The following is a 24,718-nucleotide window of genomic DNA, read 5'->3' on the forward strand; positions in this document are numbered from 1 at the left end:
AGGCTCTCTGGGAGTTTGCTGCTCATGGCTTGACCTGCATGTCAGGCACCTGGGGGTTCCCTTAGTGAAGGTTGGTGACCTTCTCCCCTGCATTGCACTTCTGTTCCCTACTGCTCGTCACCCCTAAATGGAACGCCTCTTTCTTTTCCAGAGGGAAGGGGCTAAAATACCACACTGTGATGTGCCATCTCTCGGTTGCTAGGACGGAGGCCATTAAAATGGCAGGCGTTAAAAGACTGCACCTCAGTGCCCAGCTACAAAGCCTCAAGGTCACTGCATTCCACAGCTTCCCTCGGCCTTTCATTCCTGGCCTCCAGCTTCAATGTCCTGGCGAGAACCCCTCGCATTATATTTCAGGGGCTTAAATGCAAGCTCTCCCAGCAAGCCTAAGTGTATAATGGAAGTTTTAATACATTCCTTTTACCTAAGGCTGGGATCTATTTCAAAAAGTTACCCAGTAGATTTTCTTTCAGGTGAGCTCATTGCTGAAACACTCCAACATGACATTAAAAAATAAATCCTCTGATCACTATATTAATACAGTACCTGGGACACTGAGAGTTACGCCTGAAAACGTCTTAAATCTATAAATAAACCTTTATAAAAAAGCCACCCAGCAGGAGGAATGTGAGCAGCTAATGGAATCCAAAAGACCTCATTGCTACCCCCTTAGAGTTCAAATCCACTCTGGACCGACTGTCACAGCAGATATAAAAAGCCAGCCACAGGCTGGAGCTGTGTTAGAAAATACTGGGGCAATGGAATATTAATCTTTTTCTTAAGAGAAAAGCCACAGACTCTGCTCCTTGGAAGACTGACCTCCTTTGCTCTAAAAAGGTGCAGTCATTAAACATGTACAAGGTTAAATTCGGACAACATATAACCACCTTAAACATCCGCCCAATGTCCCTTCTTGACTTCTGGGAGCAGGGACTCTGCAGAGACAAGAGAGGAAGGGGGATGGGGCTGTGGGAGACTGACTACAGCTTTCTAAAGTGGCAGGAGCACGTGTAAGAACCAAATGTGCCTGTCCTGGGAGCATATCTTGGTACTGCCTTTTATTTCTCAGCTCATCTTACGTGAGGTTCCGGATCTCCAAGCGGTGCACGCTGCTCTCAAAGTCTGGCAGAACTGGCTGTATTAACAAGCACATGACCAAGGCACTGCAGGGCTGCAAAGCATTTTGGTCACACGAGGGACTCAGCCAAGGGATAAGTCGGGCCTCCCACACAACTTGTTTGAGCCTCAGTTAGGTGAATAAAAAACTCATTCAGAATTTGAAATATTTTTACTGCATCAGGAGTGGAGAATGAAGTTTCCAAGGTTTTATAAACAAACAGTCTGATACAAGCACAGCACTGTTGTAGGTCACAGCAGATGTGGTGAACAGATCTTATGAAGATATATATGTATGTATTTGTGATTTCCCCCCACATTTACTTCAGCCTTCGGGAGCAACACTAACACTGCCCAGTGGGCATGGCCAACAGAACTCTAGGGACTCCTCACTTGGTGTCCTTAATGGAATTCAAAGGGTACGTGAATTGAAATGAGAAAAATATTCTATCTTTGTTTTCACCAGTCTCTAATTGAAAGTTACTGTTTCTTTCCATTATGACTAGAGAAAACAAACCCCCATAATAGAAGCACTGCCTATAATTTTGTTACCCATAGAAATCATATTTTCATATCAATTACACTTATAGTTATGTATCGTTGCATATATATATCATCTATCTATCTGATTCCCTTTGAAAATCAAAGCTTTTTTAGTTTACTCATTTAAAAACATTCAAAGAAGAGATCCATAGCTTTCACCAGTGTACCCAAGGGGTTCATGGCACAAAAAGTTAGGAGCCCCTGTACTGGAAGGAAAATTGCTAGCAGAACGGGGCAAGTCTTGCCCTAAGGCTCTGTGAGCATGCCTAACATTTTCAATTTTGGCCAAATACAGGCATGGCAGAGGAGCTGGTTAAAAAAAGAATAGTCCAAAAGTCTGGGTTCTGGTCCCTAACTTAGTCTAGGTCCTTTAGCACAACATTCACACTTTTTGCTATTCATAAGGCATGCCTGCCTGCTCACAACACCTGCATTTTGCAAGCGTTAGTTCATGGGATCCTTATAGCCACCTTCTACAGTGTTCTATTATTACATCCATTTGACAGATAAGAAAATTGAACCTAGAACTTTTAAGTAATCCATCCATAGTCCCACCCAAGTGGAAAACATTATAAATAGGACTAGAGGCCCGTTGCACGAAGAGATTCATGCAATAGGCCTTCCCTTCCCCTGGCTGCCAGCACAGGTTTTCCTCTGGCACCCGGGACCCAGGTCTTTGCTCTGGCCAGAGCCTTCAGTCTTCACTGCTCTGGCCGGAGCCTTCAGTCTCTGCTCTGCCACTTTGTGCCTATGTTTGCAAATTAACCGCCATCTTTGTTGGGTTAATTTGCATACTCTCCTGATTGGCTGGTGAGCATAGTGGAGGGATGGTCAATTTACATGCTTGTCTATTATTAGGTAAGATTAGGTACGATATGTCTCTACAGCCACTAGATTTCATATTCTAGCAAACTAGGATAACAAATCTTACCATAGGATTTCTGTGAAGTTCAGATGAATGACAGATACATAATAAATTAGATGTAAATATTAACTTCCAAAAACAAGATACCAATATTTAAAAATCATTCACATTAAGATTTTGAAGCACAGCGAAATGTTGAGATTTGGAAATAACCAGTAGAGATAAGGGGACTTTTGAATTTCATTTCATGTTTAAGTGGCAATAGAATTATTAAAAAGAATGGCTGATGGCCTATAAAAGGATCTACGCTAATGCTAGATAAGGATCAAATCAAATTAATACTTGCTTGCTGGTGTTCTGCTACAGGGCTTGAAAAGTTTATTCTCTGAAGTAAATGAAACAAGGGCTCTTCAATATGGCTGCAGGCTGTTAATTTACTTAGCAATTGTTCCTCCCCCTGTACTGAAAGGGAAAATTCAGTCCACTTCTGGCTGGATAATGACAAGACCCAGAAAGAAGCCTAGAAAACATGGCTTGCTCTGCTGCGCAGCGTGAGAGCTTCCCTGCTCCTTTCCCAGTAGCTCTGCAGAATTCTCTGTGCAGAGTAGAAGGGCCTCTCCAGGGACAGTCTCACCCTGACCTCTCAGGGTCCACTTACCTGACTAACAATGAAGAAGATGATGGTCATGGCAGCACAGGCCAAGGTGATAAGCATGAGGAATTTGAACCTGAAAATCAGCCCCTATTAGGAGAGAGAAAGAGTAGTTTAACATTCCATCAGCTACCATCAACCCTTATATCAATATATAAATCTCTAAAAAGCGAATTTTAAAGAAATCTATAAAACCAAATCCCTAAGAGTGATAGTGAAATAATTTCACATAGTAACCTTTCTCCTGCAGAGGGAAAAAAAATGTCTTGGGCCAAATATGTCGTATGTGCTTATCTCTCATGAAACAGTAATACCAGAGCCTGGGAAATTATATTCACAGCACATCATGAGGCTGCTAATTTCCCTGCTAAGCTGGTTATGCTTCTCTGCAAGGGTTCAAAGTTACCAAATCCAAGTTGTTGTTTTTTTTTGCAGTGGAAATAAAATTCTGCTCCAGTGAACAAAAAGAAATGTGCATATTAATCAACATCAAGTGGACGTGGTTGAGTTTTTTCATGTGTCACTCTAGCTCTAGAGACAGGCAAAGCTTTAGAAGTGCCTCTGGTTTCTGAGAGCAGGGTTGAAGGGAACCTGTGTTTTGGGAAGGGACACCTCTACAGATATACTGCATATGGGAACACTGTGGTCCTGCCGTTTCTGTTTCTCTCTTCAGAGAGGAATTAGGTCCATGTTTCTAAGCTCAACCACTTGGGCGTGAGCCCAAAGGGATCCTTGAGAAATCAAGAACGTGTTACCCACATTAGAGATTTGAGTGTTTCTCTTGAATGAGGCACATAATCTATAAACAGAGATCACTGAACTCTATCTGAGCACCTGCTGGGTATTTCAGGGGGAACTGTGGCTTCCTTGAGTCTGAAAATCAGATCACCTTGGCTGAACCCCACCCAGTCTTAAGGCTGATTCTCAGCCAGGGAACCTTAACTAATGCCTCACCCCAAGTCAAATCCCAAGTCTATCAAACTCAAATCTCCCACCGAGCATGTACCTACGTTCCACCCCAAAGCCGAAGAACCTGTGGGACAAGTTTACTCCTCACTGGGGACAGAAATACATTTATACCCTCAGAAAACTCCAAAATTTAGATAGTCCAGCTACATGCCTCTCGGCGTAGGATTTAGCCTCTTATTTTTCCCAGAGATCCTCTAGTACACATAAATCTCTCAATGTGTATGTGTATTTGAAATAAAGGCTTCCAATCTCCAGGTGTAGGGTGGGGTGGGGTGGGGTGTGTGTGTGCGTGTGTGTGTGTGTGTGTGTGTGTGTGTGTGTGTGTGTGTGTTTAAACAGCAAGCAGGGGATACTGAGTACAATTTCCTGAATGAGCCAGGAGACCTGCTCACCTCATAGTGCAGCCGCCGGACTTTGCTCATGGCTGGCAGGCTGGACTGCTTCCCATTGATGTTCCGAAACACCTGAAATACCATGAAGCACAGAAACAGGAAGTACAGGCAGAGGCAGATCCCAGCCACGATGATGAAGGCCATCTGATGGTGTTCGGTGAAGGAAACAGCAGGGAGGCAAGCACCCAAGCCCTTCTCCCACTCCACTGGTAATACCTTTTCTCCCCAAATATGTAGGTAGTTTTCAGGGGTATAAAATATTAAAACCTGGTTCTAAGGTCAGTGACACAGGTTTTCTGCCACAAATCTAGCAAAGAGAGAAACATTCCAAATTGCTTTCTAAGCCAAATAAGAGAAGCAAAGCTTCCCTTGTTAAAAATGCAGACTCTAGGGCCCACCCTAGACCTTCTGAATCAGAATCTGCCTTTTAACAAGATCCTCAGGAGGTTCATATACACAATAAATTTAAAAACACTAAAATATTAGGTGTAGATTGCATAATACTGATCAAGTGGACAGCTGCATTAAAATCACCAGAGGAATTAAAATACAGATAGCCCAGGTCTCTCACTGCAGGTATATGGAATCAGATTTTCCAAGGGATAGGACACCAAGAATAACCATGTTTGGAACCATTGGGCCAGACTCTGGATTTTTGGAAGGAGACTGAAATACCCTGGGATCAGGAGCGGGTGGTGTGGGGTTGGGTGCAGCAGCTGCTAAGGGAGGCTGGCCATGGGAATGAAGGTCTTAAAGTAAAACCAGGTGTGAAGCTCTGTTTGCAATCTCCTGTCCACCACAAAAACTATCCTGTCAAATGGAACAGGGAGCAGGAGGACACATGGCCAAGGTGGGAGTTGAGAGGGTGGCAATATACTTTCAGACCAAGCAGGGCGACTTTCAGACCTATCTTTAAAGTTCAGTCTGAGAACCACTGAGGCTTGGGGTAGAGTGAGCTGGCTCGGGAGACAGGTGCCCTGATCTTTAATTCCTTTCTGCTACAACTCTACCCCAAGTTACATATTTAACAACTGTTTAACAAGTGTGAATTCAGCATGTATGTTTCATTAAATAATATATTTAATGAAGCTTTTCCTTCTTTCCTAAAATCAATAGTACCCTGGAATACATAATTATTTGCCTTCATAAATTGCCATCATATCATAGAACAAAAGGGCTGGAGTAGATGTAACATTATATATATATATATATATATATATAGTAAAAGGCTAATTAATATGCAAATAGACTGAATGGCAGAACAACCGATTGCAATGACGTGCGCTGACCACCAGGGGGTGTGTGCGAAACATGGTGGGTGTTGGCCGCTGTGGGATGGTGGAGCAGGTGAGACCAAGGTGGGGTGCCAGTCGCTGTCATTGGGGCAAGCCTCTGGTGGTTACTGAAAATTCTTTGCTCCTGCGCACTGTGGTCCCGCCTGGCACTTGCACCTGCTGCTGGCGCCGGCCCCACTTGCACCCGCAACCAGCACCGGAGCCGCCATTTGCACTCGCTGCCAGTGCCTGGCGCCAGTACCAATCACTCGGCGTCATCAATGGGTGCGAGTGGCGGCTGCTGCTGGCCCTGATTGCCCCTGAGGGCTTCTCCACCTCCCCCTGCTCCTGAGGGGAGACCAGGGCAGTAGACGCCACTCGCACCCACTGCTGGCGCCAGCCCCAATCGCTCCGCACTGTCAGCAGGTGGGTGAGAGCGGGACCGGTGGCATCAGCACATGGGAGCGGCAGTAGTGGGAGTGGGGCTGCTGGTAGACAAGGGACAGGGGGTTGCAGCAGGAGGGGCCAGGCAGGGGTGTGGAGGATGGGCCAAGATCCGCCCCTGTGCCTACTGCAGCCTCACAGGCCACAGTTCCTTTCAAGGTGCACAAATTCATGCACTGGGCCCCTAGTGTGTGTGTGTGTGTGTGTTTGTGTGTGTGTGTGTGTGTGTGTATTAGATACACACACACACACACACACACAAACTGAGTGGCCAGGTTATTATGACTGGCCAGATTATTATGATCACCCCATCAGTACAATGAAGTGAATTAGTTATGCAAATAATCCTATCTAATAAAAGAGAAACATGGTAATTAGCCATACCTCCGCTACCCTTCCCATTGGCTAATCAGGGTGATATGCAAATTAACTGTCAGCCAAGATGGCGGCCGGCAGCCAGGCAGCTTGAAGAGAACCTGAGGCTTGCTTGCTTCAGTGACAGAGAAAGCCAACGTTCTCCGCCTGCCGCTGCCGGCCTCTGAGCTTGCAGTCTGAAACATTGTTACAAATATAGAAGCTAAACAAAACCCCAGAAACCTGCTTTCAGCCAGCTGGGATCTCAGAGCTGGAGTTGAAACAGTGTTTTGATTATAGAACCCGAACAAACCAGATACCTGCTTTCAGCAGCCAAGGCATCAGAGCTGGAGCCAAGCCTCAGAGCTAAAGCCCAGAATAAAAAAAAAAAAAGGAAAAAAAGGAGCGGTTGGGAGCTTCACTCATCCGCCAGCCTGAAAACAGCCCTCAGCCCCTCACCCAGACTGGCCAGGCACCCCAGTGGGGACCCCCACCTTGAATGGTGTGTGACCAGCGGCAAACAGCCATTAGCCTCTCACCCAGGCTGGCCAGGCACCCAAGCGGGACCCCCACCCTGATCCAGGACACCCTTCAGGGCAAACCACCCGGCTCCCACCTGTGCACCAGGCCTCAATCCTATTTAGTAAAAGAGTAATATGTCTCCCAGCATCGGAGTCAGCGGAGCTGCGAGGCCTCCTGGCACCGGGATCAGCGTGACAGGGGACAGCGCCCAAACCCCCTGATCGCCCTGCGGCTCTGTGTGTGACAGAGGGCGGGGCCACAACCTCCCTATCCGCCCTGCTCTGCTCCTGACAGGGTGCGGCGCCCCAACCTCCCCCCGCCCCCCATGGGCCCTGCTCTGTGTGTGACCGGGTAGAGCCATAACCTCCCCATCGGCCCTGCCCTGAGTGTGAGAGTGGCGGTGCCCCAACCCCCTGATTGGCCCTGCTCTGTGGGTGATAGAGGGCGGCGCCCCAATCCCCACCCGCACGGGCCCTACTCTGTGTGTGACCGGGTAGAGCCATAACCTCCCCATCGGCCCTGCCCTGAGTGTGAGAGTGGCGGCGCCCCAACCCCCTGATCTGCCCTGCTCTGTGTGTGACAGGGTGCGGTGCCCCAACTCCCCTATCAACCCTACTCTGTGAGTGACGGGGGGAGCTCCCCAACCCCCTGATGGGCCCTGCTCTGTGTGTGACAGGGGGGAGCTCCCCAACCCCTTGATTGACCCTGTTCTGTGCGTGACAGGGGGTGGCGCCGCAACCTCCCCATCAACCCTGCCTTGAGTGTGACAGGGGGCGGTGTCCCAACCCCCCAATCGGCCCTACCCTGAGTGTGACTGAGGGTGGCATCACAACCTCCCAATCTCCCTGCTCTGTGCATGACAGGGGGCGGCGCCCCAACACCCCAATCGGCCCTGCTCTGAGCCCGACCAGGGGCTGCACCTAGGGATTGGGTCTGCCCTCTGCCACCCGGGAGCAGGCCTAAGCCAGCAGGTCGTTATCTCCCGAGGGGTCCCAGACTGCAAGAGGGCACAGGTCGTGCTGAGGGACCCCCCCTCCCCCCCGAGTGCACAAATTTTTGTGCACCGGGCCTCTAGTAATAATAATAAAACCTTGAGAGTATTTGCTTAGGAAGTTTTCAATATTCAGTATTTTTGGAAGTGTCAATGAAGTACTGATGGTGGGGTGGTCATAATAATCTGGCCACTCAGTGTGTGTGTGTGTGTGTGTGTGTGTGTGTGTGTGTGTGTATATATATATATATATATATATATATATATATATATATATATTCCCCGTTTGGTGCCGCTCACAGATTTAGTGTGCTCACAGATTTCTTGTGATATTCCGAAGCCAATATAAATACAATATAAATATCATGGCCAGCACATAACAAGATATTATCCATCAGGAAAGAATACAACTCAAGCCTTTCTCCCCTCTCTAGAGGAGAGTCTTTTTCTCCCCAAGGATTTAACGCATTATTCAGGAAGATAAAATATTTAAATCCAGCATCCTAAAAGGGATAAGCTAATACTGTCACTTCTGCTTCATGAAGATGACTCCGGCAGAGTTTATACAACCAACCAGAGGCCTTGGGCAACGCCTCTGGAACTAATCACCTTAGCCTTATCTCCGCTTGGTCTGGGAAATGAATAGCAGCAGCATGGTATGCCAGCACAGCAAGGTCACTGTAAGAAGTCTCACACACAGAGGAATTCAGAAACTGGCTCTCCCACAAGGAGCCCAGAAATGAACCTCCGTGGCTCCAGGGAAAAGCTAGTCATGTTTCGGTCTGCAGTAAACAAGGGTGGAATAGATAATTTAGACAGGGTGCAATAAAACCAGCAATTCTGATGCTTCCACCAAGGGACATGCTGCAATCTCCTTATTTTGCCTGCTCTTACCCTGGCTTGAAAGCAAGCATTAATTCCTTCATTATTTGCTTTAATTGTGCCGTTATCTTCAGTCTAAGGATCAAAGCTCTGGCTGAGCACATATGGAGAACATCATTAGAAAATGATCTTGGGGATCAGATGGCTATGGGAAGAAATAAAACCCCGAGACCATCCAGGAAGGATACAGCCAGCTCTGTTCCAACATCTGTAGTCCAGATACTGTAGAAGGGATTCGTGAGTTGTACCCCTCTACAAAGAGAAACGAGATGGAAAAGCAAGAAACAATTAATACAGAGGCAAAGGGGGCACTTTATTTTCTATATAGTCTTAGCTTTTCAGCTGGAGGGGTAGAGGGTGTATTTAGAATGTCACAGAGGACTTAAATAGAAAAAGAGTTTGAAGAATATCGGCCCAATCCGGCCAGTGCTGCCCAGTGGTTGAGCCTCAACCTAGGAACCACGAGGTCACGGTTTGATTCCATGATCAGGGCATGTGCCCTGGTTGTGGGCTCGATCCCCAGTAGGGAGTGTGCAGGAGGCACCTGATCAATGATTCTCTCTCATCATTGATATTTCTATCTCTCCCCCTCTCCCCCCCTCTCTGAAATCAATAAAATACAATTTTAAAAAAGGAATAATCAGCCCAAATTGTTTGCACCTATAAAGAGCTTTACCTTTGATTTAATCCCAATCTCTATCTGAGGATGTGACCACAGGCTCCCAACTACCCTTCTCCCTTTTGAAAACTCCTCCTGAAGAGTGGGCAGTGGACATGCTGGTGTGCATTTCAGCCCAGAGTCCCATAGGCATCTGCTCACCTCTCACACATGTCAAATATGAAGAGGCAGAAAGAGCCAACAGCGATTGGTCCGACTTGCTTCCAATACCCTGCTATGTGATTCCGCTCATGCTGATCCTGATGAAAGCCAAGTGGAGAAATGAGATAAAGATGGGGAGAGCAAAACAATTCTATCGGTGAGTCAGTCATTCGAACAATCCTTGCTGACAACCTGCTGTGTATCAAACATTGTGTCAGACTCTAGGCTTTTGAGAATGGGTGAGACCAAAATCTGTTCCTAAAACTCTCATAGTAATAACAACAGGGTGCTACAGGAACACAAAGAAAGGCCTTATAGGTTAAATCATTTAGAATTAAATTCCTATGTGACTTATTCTTTGTGTTTGATAAGGTGGGGTGGTCCCCAGAGGACTGAATAAAGGCTCTAAGGTATTCAACTATGTCAAATGTAAGAGGTCTCAAAGTTAGGAAAATAAATCCATGTTTCTCCTGTCTTTATTCAAAACAGGAATGGTTCCTCTTGATAATACATGTACATAGATACTAAAAGACAAAAAATAAATGGGGGTGGCCGGGGAGTGTTGGGGTGGGGGAGGTAAGAGATCAACCGAAGGACTTGTATGCATGCATATGGGCATAACCAATGGACACAAGACACTGGGGGGTAGGGGAGGCCGGGGGAAGGTCAATGGGGGGGGAAAAAAGGAGACATATGTACTACTATCTGTAATACTTTAAACAATAAAATAAAGTTTAAAAAATATACTTCATTAAAACAATTTCACAAAAACCAAAGAAAATAAAGGCGAGTAAAGTGAGAAAATAGAGAAAGGCAAAAGACATAGTTTACATCCAGGCTGGGATCCCGGCGGGACAGTCCACACCAATTCACTCTGGGAAGTGCACCCCGGCAGACTGTCCGGCCGCTGCCCCTGAGCCCACTGCACTCACTGTCCCTGCTGCTGAGGGCTCGTTCTCCATGTGTCACTGCTGGCGAACCCTCATGCCTCCCCTGGCAGGAGGCAAAGCCTTTCTCTCCTCTCACTGTTCTCCTGGAAGGGCTGCACGGCTTCGGAAGCAATGATCAAACCGTCATGGAATTCACAAACAGCCCACCCAACCACGAAGTCCATGTGCTTGACCTGGGGCCCAAGCTCCAGCTGGCCTGTCATTTTAACCACAACGTGCTGACGGCACCATTCTTTATTTTTATCCATGGTACCGTCAATTCCTCTTGAAATACGATTTGGTGTCTGTGCAAACTGACCAGGGAGGTCAGCGTTCCCGGGTAAGAGGGGTTACTAGGCCACCTGGACAAATTGCCAGCTGGAAAGAACTGGGCCTACACTACATTCTTTGGTGGTGATGTTGGTCCTGGGGATAAGCAGAGCAGAAGCCAAAGGACAAGAAATAATAATAATCGCTAATCTTTGTGTGTTTACTCCCTGCTAAGTATGTTACATTTACATCTCACAAAAACCCTATACACAAATCCCAGTTTATAGATGAGGAACTTGAGATTCAGAGTGATTAAGCCACGTGCCTGAGGCCACTCAGCTAACCAGTGGTGAAATTGGAACCGAGAGCCTGATCTCAGAACTCACTCCTGTAGCCACTAATTTATTCTGCCATAGCCACTGTCCCTTCCCCGAGAGGTTCTGACTCTTACCATCATGTGTTCGCCACAGAAGATGATCCAAAAGGAGAGAAGCATTGCATAGAAGATGCCCTGCCGAATATCACCAAACAGTAGCATCCAGGTCCAGTCAAACCCAATGGAAAACCATTCCACTGGGATATTGATAAAAGTCATGGAAATCCCAAGAGCAAAGATGACTCTGATGGCAAGAACATATCAGGAAAATGATTTGATCAATTTGGGAAGCAGATCTTCAAACGTCAGAAGCCAGTTTTGGGGAACGAGATGTTACTTATTGGGAATGAAGCCATATGACCAATTTTCTTAGCTCTCAGAGTAAGTTTCTACACAGAGATACAAAATGCCTTTTTTTTGTGGTACCACTGCAGAATGAAGGAGTGTTACCTTAACCTTTCTAGATCACTGAACCTAACCTCCTTTATCCCTGGAATTTTATTTTGGTACCAGCTCAGATTAAAAGCTTCCTAAAATGTTTTTACCCTCCCTTGCCTCCTTAATCAGATCTCCTTGAATATAATGATCCTCTCTTATCTATTCAGGTTATCACTAACTTGATCTCTAAGAATATTCATTGTTATAATGCTTTCCTCAGCAACTATGAATTATATGAGCATATTCGTTTCGATAATAAGTGACTCCAAACAATATGAAATGCACATTCTTTTAATGGCTTGTTTAGTGTTTATTTTGCTTCCCCCATCACACTATTAATTGCCATTTCTCTATCAAATTATTCATTGAGTCACTGATTTATTCCTATTTTCATTCATTATTCATGAAATACATATGTTTATTAAGCACAGATTATGCACTGGGCATTTTGTTAGGGCTATAAATACCTAAATAAATATGACCAGTTCTTCCATTCCTGGAAATATGTTTAGTGCCTCAGCCAGATAAAGAGACAAAGTGTGATAAGCGGTATGATAGAAGTGTGTGCACAGGCTGCTACTGGGACCTCTAACTTTGACAGAAATTGAGGTGAGTTGTGAGTCAAGGATAAGGAGGTGGAAGGGCATTCCAAGCAGAGGGAAATGTGTGGATGAGGCACAGCAGCCTGCAACAGCCTGAGCATTTGGGGATCTGCATGAGACACTTATCAGGAAATGTCAGGACATGATACCAGAGAAGTGAAAAGGGGTGAACTCATGAGGAAACTTGAATACCTCATTAAAGAATTTGCAATTTATCCTGAAAGAACTGAACCAATAAAAAAGGTTGAACAATGGAGTGACATAGTTCTTTCATTCATCCATTCATTCAACAAATTCGTATTTATTGAATTCCTTCTATGTACCAGTCACTATTCTAGACACTAGGGATGTAATAGATAGCAAAACAAAGATCCCACTCTTGTGATACCTGCATTCAGATGGGGTTAGAGGAGGGATATAAGAGGAAAGATAGTAAATAGAGAATGATTGTTATAAAGAAAAATAAAGCAAGGTGGGAGAATGGAGAGTAGTGCTATTTATATATGATGGGCAGGAAAAGCCTTTAAGATAAGATGCATAAGAGCAGGGCCTGAAGGAAATGAGAATTGAGCCACAGATCTATCTGGATAAGAGCATCTCAGATAATGAGAACGGCAAGTGCAAAGGTCCTGGGGTTAGGCATGTTTGAGCACTATCAAAGGGATGGTAGGTGATGAAGAGGATAAGAGATAAAATCAGAGGTAGTAAGAGTCCAGGGCTTTATAGGCTAGGGCAAAGGAGGTGCAAAGCCAATTGAGAGCTTTGAGCAGAGGAGTGACATGATCTGATTTACACTTGGGAATCTGGCTGCAGTGTGAACAGATTATAGGGAGGAAAATGGTGGAAGCAAGGAGAACAGTTGAGAGGCTATTTCAAATAAACCAGGTGAGAAATGATGGAGGGTTAGATTAGGGTAGTAGCAATGAAAATGGTGAGATTTCTTGGTGGGTTAGATGAGGAGTGTGAAAAACCAGAAGTAAAGGGGACAGGGTGGAGTTGCCATTTCCCATGATGGGAACGCCTGGGAGAGGAACAGGTTTGAAATGGGAGGATAGCCATTGTTTTTTGTGCGTGTTACATTTCTGTGTAAGTGAAGATGTTGAATAAACAGTTGGAATATTTGAATCGAGAGTTGGGAGAGGCTGAGATTGACAATTATAAATTAAGAGTCATCATTTAGGTGATTTTTAGAACCATGAGATTAGATGAGATCATCTAAGGACTAAGCACAGCTAATAAAGAGAAAAGTTCCAAAGACTGGCTCCAAAGTCTAAGAACTTGAAATTTGGTTGGAAAGAGCAACGGAGACTGAGTGATGGTCAGCAAAGGAGGAGAATGACCACAAAAAGGGTGGAAAAGGCTCAAAAAAAAAAAAAAGGCAGTGATCACTCATGTCAAATGCTGATAATGGGTCAAGAAAAGTGAGGACTGAGATATGACCATTGGGTTTGGAATGTGAAGGTCACTGGTGATCCTACCTAGACCAGTCTCATGCGGTGGGGGAGGGAGTGGTGTGTGAAATGGGCTTAAGAAAAACTAGGAGGAGAAGATATACAGACAAATGTTTTTGAGGAGTTTTGTTGTAAAAAAGAAAAAAGAAAAATGGTGTGATGGCTTCAAGGGGAAAAGGGAAAAGGAAAAGTTTTGTTCAAGAATGAGAGGTAACAGAGAGTATGTGTACATTAGTGGGAATGATTTCAGCAAAAAGGAAAAAGTCAATAATATGGGAGAAAGGGATACGTCTACAGGAGCGCTGTCCTTCTGGACTGGGCTTAGTTAGGAGAAAGGCAGCTCAGCCCCTGTAACAGAGAGAAGTATCTGAGTCAGACCATGGGGCTGAGGAGCAAGGACAGAACGAGGAGCCGAAAGGGAACCTGCAGCATTTAATAATAATTTGTATGTGAAAGCTGGAGGAGAAAAAAGTCCAGAATGGCTCCTGGTCAAATCACTAGACCAAGTACTACACTGACCACTTGACCTAGATCCCGCAAAACCAGGAGCAGACAATCAGATCATGCAATGCTGTGTTCCGTCAGGGTGCTCCCATCTCAACCCTTACTTTTCTAGAAGCACCGGGGGTCGGGACATCATGGTGATCCTCCTCCAATACCACACCATAATGATGAAGATGCTGGGCGTAAGGAAGGTCTTCATGGCAAACCACACCTTGGTGAAGCCTCCATTTTGGTGGATTCCCTAGAGAGAGGCCAACATTTTGAAGGTGAATATATCTTGGTGTTATTTTCTACCAGCAGAGAGGAGTAAGGGGAGACCTTGTCTGCTTAACTGTCCAGATCAAAAGCTTTCACATTCAGAGCATATACTGTCGCCTACTCTCCCTGACCCCTTCTCAGGCATTGTAGAAATATAAATCCGAAGGCATAAAAATGGACCCACTCTATACGAAGGGGATAATTAAGAATATGATCAAAGATTTTTCTGTATGGCTTTCATTGAAAAATTGGAGAAATCGTAGATGCCCAAGTTAAGATTGGTAAAGTGTGTTAAAGTAAATCTATGTGAGTGATTGTGTGTGTGTGTGTGTGTGTGTGTATTTAATATTCATTCACTGTATATATAAAATATTCACAATATACCATTAACATATTCACAAAATGCCATTAAATTAAAAGAGCAAGGCCCGGCGGCCAGTGTGACTCAGTGGTTGAGTATCAACCTATGAACCAGGAGGCCATGGTTCAATTCCCGGTCAGGGCACATGCCTGGGTTGTGGGCTCTGACCAACGATTCTTTCTCATCATTGATTTTTCTATCTCTCTCTTCCTCTCCTTTTCTCTCTGAAATCAATAAATATATATTTTTTAAAAAATACAACAAGGAACAAAAGTATCAATTGAGTATGATCCTATTTTTTGTACATGAAGGATTATATATGAATATATGTATAGAAGAAATCTGAAATCAAAACCTCAATAGTGGTTATTTCTATATGCTAGGATATTACAGGTAATTTTTATATTCTATGTGTTTACTTGTGCTTTCTAATTCTCTACAATATATATGTATTTCTTGTGTAACTATGTTTTAGATTTAAAAATGGTCCCCTTGCCCCATGTTCTAATTTTTCCCATTAAACAAGTAAATGGAAAGAACCTAAAACACCACTGCTCCTGTTGACATTTAGGCTTGCAAGGTGAAACATGTAAAAGAAATTGCTTTTATTTTGGTGCTATTCATTATGCAAAAGTAATCATTATCACATCTTCAATGGGCACAATAATCGCTTTATTTTCCATTTCTGTAATCTCTCACACAAATTTCTGATCTCAGCCATCATGGGTATGTGTTATTATTCTTATTTCTCAGGTAAGACAATAGAGGCTTGGAGATACCAAGAGTGAGATGAGAGCTCCCTTTCAACGCACTTGCTCCATAACCAGTGTTCTTAGCCTGTGTTCTAGTGCTGCAGACTGCCTGGGCCAATTAGATACACTCACCACCAACCGAATATCTTTTATCTCCCCAATCCCAACGTTGATTTTCTTCTTTTCATTCACAGGCAGCCGGATGTTCAAAAGGTAGTACTTATGAGCCACAGATCCGATTTCCATGAAAGGAAGGACATCACATTCATAGTAACGGCCCTCGTGCTCTGGGGTCTGGAAGAAGAACAGAGGTTTTGAGGCAGGGTCACTATTGCCAATAGACTGTCTGAATTCTCTTACCTTTGCCTCCTAGCATGAATTCTTTTTAAAAAAATATATATTTTATTGATTTTTTACAGAGAGGAAGGAAGAGGGATAGAGAGAAACATCCATTAGAGGGAAACATCAACCAGCTGCCTCCTGCACACTCCCTACTGGGGATGTGCCTGCAACCAAGGTACATGCCCTTGACCGGAAGGAATCGAACCTGGGACCTTTCAGTCCGCAGGCCTACACTCTATCCACTGAGCCAAACCAGTTAGGGCCCTAGTACGAATTCTTAAAGGTATTCCTAGCTAATGCTTAAAGGTATTCCTTAGAGGTACCGATAATAGGGCACACTGGAGGCATGGTATCCACCGGTTGCCCTTCTTCTCTTCAAAAAACAAACAGCCATTAGCCACATTTGAGGTAGAACCTAAAATGTTAGGTAAAAATCTCTTCTATGTCCTTGCGCTTTTCTCAGCGTTTTAATTCTCATTTGAGCCTCCTATCAGGTTCATCTGGTCTACCAGGACTGCATGCTTTTTATTTGCAGCCTGTCACTGGAGACCTGTAGGGCTCTGCGGAACAGTCAACTTCATAATGTTCAGGAAGAAGCTCTTGCTGACATTCCGCACAGTCTTAGGTAACGACTAATTACTTACATGGTTTTGGCCAGCAGGAGAAGCTGCAAGAAGCTGAGAACATCTATGTTTTATTGATTTGACAGAAAAAGAAGCAACTCCAGGAACCCTTGAGACTTGGGAAGACAGAAAGGGATGAAAGGTAGTAATGGGATTAGTTTGAGATCCCCAGTTGGAATTTTCTATCTCCAAAGCTTCTAAACTGCCCAAGAGGCAAGATGGCAGAAGGAGCAGACATTTTAATTGAACAAAAATTAATCCCAGTTTTTAAAAGAAGCCTCTCACCCTTCCTGCCAAGCAATTGAAGAGTTATTGCCCAGAGCATGGCAGTGGGAGGTTGGAGGGTAGGGGCACAGGTTGTTTTGAAAACTAAATTCTGCTCTCCCGCACCAGGACTCCTGGCTTTGTGTTCCTACCAAGGGGTAAATATGGCTATGTGGAGGCGTAAGCTTTCGCAGCCAGGGATTTTTTCCTAATAAAAGAGATGAGTGTCTGCCATCAATATTGGGTTTATATGCCGGCTTCAATGTTTTCTGATCAAATGATAGGGAAGACCTAATTTGTTGTTCCCAAGCCTAAATTCTCAGAATTTCTATAATTTTTTGTGACTCGTCAGAGTATAAAGTCTAGTGGAAAAATCAGAAGGAAGATAATAAGGAGTCTACAGACTAACTAGTGTATGAAGAGACTTCTGCCCCTTCTGTGATCTTGCGGAGTTCTATATTGGAGAGTCAGAACTTAGAGTGCGATAAACACAAACCTCTGTATAGAGACCAAAGACACACATGACATAGTAGAGGTAGAGCAGACAAATATCTGGCTTATTTGCTTCCACTCCCTACTCAGAGCAGACATCACTAATCAATCATGATCATTTTTTATCCTTTAAGGTTTGAGGGGCTCTTATCAGAACTATCAGTTGATTAGACTTGGCTTATGGAATTAAAAAAATTCTTCTGCAGAAAGAATCCTGCTTTTTACCTAGACTTCATCTGCAGGCTGGATGATTCTTTCTGTATAGGCTGTCTTTCTCTCCTTCCTGTTCCTTTCTCTCTCTTATACGTACAAATCAGGGCTAGGAGTAGCCTCTGCAGGAACAACTGAAAACACTATAGGCTCTGATTCAGCCTCAGATTAAACTGCATTGTGGAGGTTGATGACCCCTGTGGTAGCAGGAAGGAGGGTTTTCTGATATGTTTCCAGAGTCTTGTTTTATTGAGAGTTTGAGGGGGAAGAGAACAAAACTCTATTAGTCTAATGCCGTGGTCCCAAAAGTAATAGTATGGGGTTGAGGGCCTGGGCCTTCCAAGTCCAGCCTTCAGCTCCGATGGGGAAGAGATTAATTGAGTACAGCAGGAAGAAATGAATGACACTGCATCAGACATGCCTGAGGACAGGCATTGTGCTGTGATGAGGATGGCAATGACCTGACCTTGCTCCTTGCTGGGTACCTTGTGAAGGTCATCCACCTCATTTGCCCTCACTTTCCTCATAAGTAAAACAAGAAGGTAAAATAAGATAATCTACAGGGTTCCAGTCCCCTTTCATTGTTCTCTAGGTGTCCTCCACTTTCCTGTCCCTACAGAGGCTAATGCTACCAACCCATGAGACAAATGTATCTACGTTTCCTTGGCGTTGGGGCTCAGTGGTTGACTGTCAACCTATGAACCAGGAGGTCATGGTTTAATTCCCAGTCAGGGCACATGCCTGGGTTGCAGGCTCAATTCCCAGTAGAGGGTGTGCAGGAGGCAGCTGACCGATGATGTTCCTCTCTCATTGATGTTTCTTTCTCTCTATACCTCTTCCTTTCTCTCTCTCTAAAAATCAATAAAAAAAAATTTATCTAAGTTAAAGAAATTGGATACACTGGATTCTGGGATCCTCGCCTAGCCTACCTGTCTCAAAGATAAACACTGCATCCTGTTGGGGACTTTTCCGTACACACTGAAGTTATGCCTCTGCCAGTATTTAGGACATTTAGAAAGACAGACAATCCCCCCTCTCTCTTTATTTTCTCCCATCCCCTTAGCCCTCCCCCAGCTCCAGCCAACTCCAGCATGAGACTGACTAATTAGGACAAATTACAGCAGGTGGCAACTTGACTTCTTTTTTTTTTTTAACTTCGCAAGCCATCAGGGACTAAAACCCTTTACAGCAATTTCTCATTTAATCTTCAGACTCAAAACTAAATTTCACTGCAATCAGAAAGCACAGATTTGATGACTCATTTTCCTTCACACTTTTCAAGGTTTAATATCTTTCTTGAAAGGGATCAACACATCCTGAAGATAATTAAGCAGCCAACACAGAGGAACAGTTGCAGGCTTCTTAATGACTCCCCCTCGCTCTGCTTCTCAGTGCCCTGCAAGTGGGCAAGTGAGGTGAGAAATGACTTTTCCCTTTTCTGAGGATGAAATTCCATATCCCGAAGCTTTATATCCTTTAGATTAGATATCCAACCAGTCTCACCTCTGAAAGACGCAGGCAACTTGCAGCAACAGCTAGAAAGGTTTTAATTAATTTTCTCTGTTGCACACAAAGATCTGAACATGTTAGAGAGTCCCCTCTCCTGCTACCTCCAGTTTCCCTCCACCATTTATTTTTACCCACTGATTGTCCCCTGAAGGCCTCCCCACACAATTCCAGATGGCTTTATTTTGGTTGCAAGTGGAACTATATTTGGCACTCAGCAAAAGGGTCTAGGGCTGTGGTCGGCAAACTGCGGCTCGCGAGCCACATGCGGCTCCTTGGCCCCTTGAGTGTGGCTCTTCCACAAAATACCACGCGTGGGTGCGCATGTACAGTGCGATTGAAACTTCGTGGCCCATGCGCAGAAGTCGGTATTTTGTGGAAGAGCCACACTCAAGGGGCCAAAGAACTGCATGTGGCTCGCTAGCCTCAGTTTGCTGAGCCACAGTTTGCCGACCACTGGTCTAGGGAAGTGGCTCTCAAATTTTATCAAGCTTCAGAGAAGAAATTGAAATCCTCTTGAAACACAGATTCCTTGCTCCTGCATGCCGAGATTTTGATCCATTAGGTTTGGGGTGTAACCTGGGAATCTGCATTTCCTACAAGCTCTCAGATGATGTGAAGCTGCCAGTCCTCAGATCATGCTTTCTGTAGCTCTAGTATGGAACCCGGAAGAGAGACTTAGTAAGCGTCAGGTGCCCCAATAGGTGCTTATGCCCACGAGAGTTCCAGTGGCCCATCTGATTAACATCCTCTTTCATTCTCAAATGTGTCCCAGACGACATGTTACATGATAAGGTCATTCTGCTTAGGTTCACTATCCCATGTAGTCCTTATAAAGACTCCCATAGCAGGCATTATTATTCCATTTTGCAGAAGGAAAACTGAAGCTCAGACAGAGTAAGTAAGTTTGCCTAAGGTCACGCAGACAGTAAGTGATACAGCCTGGAACTGAAGACACATGTTTTGCTCCAAATCCATGTTTTTAACTAATGTTAATTCTGTGAGCCTGCCCCGTCTTACTCCTCCTCAAGGTGGGACGGACAGGGCAGGGGCATGGTACTCAGAGGCTTCAACTGCCATTCTTACCATTCCACAGGGAATCCCAATGCCATAGTTACCGGCAACAGCAAAAGGCCAATGCTAGGAGAGGAAAGGAACGAAACCAAACAATGGAGTGGGTATTACAAAGCTATCCAAATCCTTCAGGAGCAATTGACCTGGAGACGCCGTGTGACAAATGACATACTCAACAATGTGCTCTCACTAAGTTTGGCCTCTCATCCACTCACACAAAGAAAACGAGACCCTTTCTGTACCTAAAGGACCATCAGAGATCACCTGTCATTGATGGTGCACCACGCCAGCACCCTTGGGAACTGTGGGTAACCATGAGTAACAGTAATTATGGCCCCATTTCACCTTCACAGAGACTTTTAAGAGCAGAGGGGTCAGTAAGGGTGAGGGGCCAGAATGTCATGGAGGCATGTGTAAGGGCAGCACTTGGCTTTTTAAAGGGCCTCCAGCTCACTTTGATTTGGTCCTTTAATCATGAAACCCCACTATCCCTGGAGGTCATTGAATCAATCTTTGGGCCTTTGCCCCAAAGAAAATGTTTCCATATTTTCAATGCAGGATAGTAATCTCCCTCCCATGGGTGGTTGACTGAGTCCTCCTGGAAAAACCAGAGAAGAGAGTGTCTTAAAGACAGGTTAGAAGACTGAGGTTGTCTTTCTGTCTGTGGTCACTGGGATTTTTAGTCTTCGTACCTACATGAACTTTGACAGCAAAGAGAAGCCTAAGAAAAAGAGAAGTAGACTCAGCACTACTCCAATATCAAGATTCTTATATATCAAAGTAATTTAGCAATGTTCTTCAGATACATTCAGCTATTAACCAAAGAATGAGGAATTTATTTTTATGGAGGTATTTTAGAGAAACAACTAAATCACTTCAGATAGACATTCCTTCTATTCTTTCCCCCTTTGCCGGGATAGGAAATATCTACACAGCCCTTTTCTCTACTAAGACAAAGGATAATGTGGGTTATGCATGCTAAGAAATAAGGAACATATCTATTAATTGTAAAGCATATCTTCCCACATAACTGGAAATCAAATAAAAACTACAGCCCTGACTGGTTTGGCTCAGTGGATAGAGCGTTGGCCTGCAGACTGAAGGGTCCCAGGTTTGATTCCAGTCAAGGGCATGTACCTTGGTTGCGGGCACATCCCCAGTAGGGGGTGTGCAGGAGGCAGCTGATCAGTGTTTCTTTCTCATTGATGTTTCTGACTCTCTATCCCTCTCCCTTCCTTTCTGTAAAAAATCAATAAAATATATTTAAAAACAAACAAACAAAAAACTCCAACAAATTAGACGTCAAGGAATCCTACCTTGGGGGATGTGAAGATACATTTGAGTTTCCGAGGCACTCTCTCATGGGCCATTTCAGTCCATTCAGCAAACATATCATCACGGTAAGCCAGGGAAACGTCCATGGAAACTTCTGCATTTTCTCCTGCAAGAGAAAGAACTCACAATTCCAAAATGGCTTTGGACACAGCTAAAAAATTCTTATTATAGGCCCTGCTGTGGAAACCAATAAGACAAAAATATCCTATCTAATAAAAGAGAAACATGGTAATTGGCATACGACCGCTACCCTTCCCATTGGCTAATCAGCGAGATATGCAAATTAACTGCCAGCCAAGATGGCGGCCGGCAGCCAGGCAGCTTGAAACTAACATGAGGCTTGCTTGCTTCAGTGACGGAGGAAACCAACGCTCCCCGCCTGCTTTGCTGGCCTCTGAGCCTGCAGTTTAAGAAACATTGTAACGAATATAGAAGCTAAACAAAACCCCAGAAACCTGCTTTCAGCGAGGCCGGGATCTCAGAGCTGGAGTTGATACAGAGTTTCGATTATAGAACCCAAACAAACCAGATAACTTCTTTCAGCAGCAGAAGCCTCAGAGCTGGAGCCAGAGCTAAAGCTGGCACAGAATAAATAAAAAGAAAAAGAAAAAAAGGAGCAGTTGGGAGCTTCAGTCGGCCTGAAAACAGCCCTCAGCCCCTCACCCAGACTGGCCAGACACCCCAGTGGGGACCCCCACCCTGAAGGGTGTGTGACCAGCTGCAAAGACCCATCATCCCCTCACCCAGGCTGGTCAGGCACCCCAGTGGGGACCCCCACCCTGATCCAGGACACCCTTCAGGGCAAACCAGCCAGCCCCACCCATGCACCAGGCCTCTATCCTGTATAGTAAAAGGGTAATATGTCTCCCAGCACCGGGATCAGCGGAGCTGAGAGGCCTCCTGGCACCGGGATCAGCGTGACAGGGGGCAGCGCCCAAACCCCCTGATCGCCCTGCGGCTCTGTGTGTGACAGGGGGCGGGGCCACAACCTCCCTATCTGCCTTGCTCTGTGTGTGACAGGGGAAGGCGACCCAACCCCCTGATAAGCCCTGCTCTGTGCCTGATAGGGGGGAGCTCCCCAACCCCCTGATCGCCCTGCGGCTCTGTGTGTGACAGGGTGTGGCACCCCAACCCCCCCCCCCACACACACACACGGGCCCTGCTCTGTGTGTGACGGGGTAGAGCCATAACCTCCCCATCGGCCCTGCCCTGAGTGTGAGAGAGCGGTGCCCCAAACACCTGATTGGCCCTGCTCTGTGGGTGATAGAGGGCGGCGCCCCAACCCCCCCCCCCCCCACAGGCCCTGCTCTGTGTGTGATGGGGTAGAGCCATAACCTCCCCATCGGCCCTGCCCTGAGTGTGAGAGTGGCGGCGCCCCAACCCTGATTGACCCTGCTCTGTGGGTGATAGAGGGCGGCGCCTCAACCCCCTGATCCGCCCTGGCCTGAGTGTGACAGGGGGCGGTGCCCCAACTCCCCTATAGGCCCTACTCTGTGAGTGACAGGGCGGAGCTCCTCAACCCCTTGATCGGCCCTGCTCTGTGCATGACAGGGGGGAGCTCCCCAACCCCTTGATTGACCCTGCTCTGTGCGTGACAGGGTACGGAGCCCCAACCCCCCTGATGGGCCCTGCTCTGTGCGTGACAGGGGGTGGCGCCACAACCCCCCAATCGGCCCTACCCTGAGTGTGACTGAGGGTGGCATCACAACCTCCCAATCTGCCCTGCTCTGTGCATGACAGGGGGCGGTGCCCCAACTCCCCAATCGGCCCTGCTCTGAGCCCGACCAGGGGCTGCACCTAGGGATTGGGTCTGCCCTCTGCCACCCGGGAGCAGGCCTAAGCCAGCAGGTCGTTATCTCCCGAGGGGTCCCAGACTGTGAGAGGGCACAGGCCGGGCTGAGGGGCCCCCCTCCCCCCCGAGTGCACAAATTTTTGTGCACCGGGCCTCTAGTCTATATAATAAAAGCATAAGCCACTGTTACAGCGGAATGACCAGAACGACTGGTCGCTATGATGCACACTGACCACCAGGGGGCAGAAGCTCAATGCAGGAGCTGCCCCCTGGTGGTCAGTGTGCTCCCACAGGGGGAGCTCTGCTCAGCCAGAAGCTGGGCTCATGGCTGGTGAGCGCAGCGGCGGTGGCGGGAGAGGATCCCTGATAGAAACGTGACCAGGTTTTTTAACTCCCCTCAGAGACATGGTTTAAGTACCTTTGGTGCTTTCTTCTGGACATACTCTAGTCTAACAGCACCACAGCATTAAGGAGCAGCGAGCCAAGCGGTAAGGAGCAGCAAGCAGGCGGGCGGTAAGGATCAAGGGGTCCTAGGCTGCGAGAGGGATGTTCGACTGCTGGACATCCCCTAAGGGGTCCTGGACTGTGAGAAGGCGCAGGTCAGGCTGAGGGGCCCTCCACCTCCAGTGCATGAATTTTGTGTACCAGGCCTCTAGTATATAGATATTAGTGCTGATCAAACTCCAAATCTGAAATTCTAAATCTAAAGACTTAAAAGTCATCAGATGAATGTCTAGCTGGATGCTGCGTCCCCCTCTATAACCTCTGTGCAGAGATGGGGGCCTCTCTCTGAGGCAGCTCAGATGGTCAAATTCTGACTCATTCAACACTTATCCTCCTATAGCTTGCACTACGGGTCCTAGGTCTGCCCATAGGAGTCACATGGAAAATAAGGTACTTCTTCTGCAGAAGTTTGTTAGGCCCTGAAAGCCATACCTCATCTGTCTGTGTTTTCTCTCCTCCTTGAGAAAAATGTGACCAGGTTTTTCAACTCCCCTCAGAGACATGGTTTAAGTACCTTTGGTGCTTTCTTCTGGACACACTCTAGTCTAATAGCACCCTTGTTAACATTACTTGAAATAAGCTCTCAAATATAAGATCTGGCCTGGCCTATGTGGCTCAGTGGTCGAACAGAATTCAACCTATGAACCAGAATTCTTAGAGCACATCCTGGATTGTAGCGAGCAGCTCTAGAATTAAGCCTCGGATTTACCTGTGGCAGAGCCACAAACAAGTCCCAGCTTAGAGGGCAGAGCCCTCTTAACATAATTAAGCTTGACCTTATAAGCTCCCTAGATCCTTCCTGGGTAGCTAA

General features: G+C 45.9%; 1 protein-coding gene across 6 annotated transcripts in view; it reads right to left on the reverse strand.

The window, feature by feature from the left end:
- WLS (Wnt ligand secretion mediator) overlaps window positions 1-24,718 on the reverse strand; it is a 111,503-nt gene that overhangs the window by 15,410 nt on the left and 71,375 nt on the right. For 4 of the 6 annotated variants that reach the window (XM_036348395.1, XM_036348392.1, XM_036348396.1 and 1 more), the window contains exons 3-11: window positions 21,593-21,717; window positions 15,898-16,059; window positions 14,499-14,635; window positions 11,475-11,643; window positions 9,825-9,922; window positions 9,193-9,256; window positions 4,538-4,681; window positions 3,183-3,266; window positions 888-935 (exon numbers count right to left, since the gene is read on the reverse strand). In XM_036348395.1, the coding sequence (XP_036204288.1) occupies window positions 888-935; window positions 3,183-3,266; window positions 4,538-4,681; window positions 9,193-9,256; window positions 9,825-9,922; window positions 11,475-11,643; window positions 14,499-14,635; window positions 15,898-16,059; window positions 21,593-21,717 (1,031 nt within the window). The remainder of the gene's footprint in view (window positions 1-887; window positions 936-3,182; window positions 3,267-4,537; window positions 4,682-9,192; window positions 9,257-9,824; window positions 9,923-11,474; window positions 11,644-14,498; window positions 14,636-15,897; window positions 16,060-21,592; window positions 21,718-24,718) is intronic. The other 2 variants (XM_036348394.1, XM_036348393.1) reach the window with 1 other exon arrangement.

This window comes from Myotis myotis, unplaced genomic scaffold (assembly GCF_014108235.1).
Source record: "Myotis myotis isolate mMyoMyo1 unplaced genomic scaffold, mMyoMyo1.p scaffold_m19_p_2, whole genome shotgun sequence".
Lineage (NCBI taxonomy): Eukaryota > Metazoa > Chordata > Mammalia > Chiroptera > Vespertilionidae > Myotis > Myotis myotis.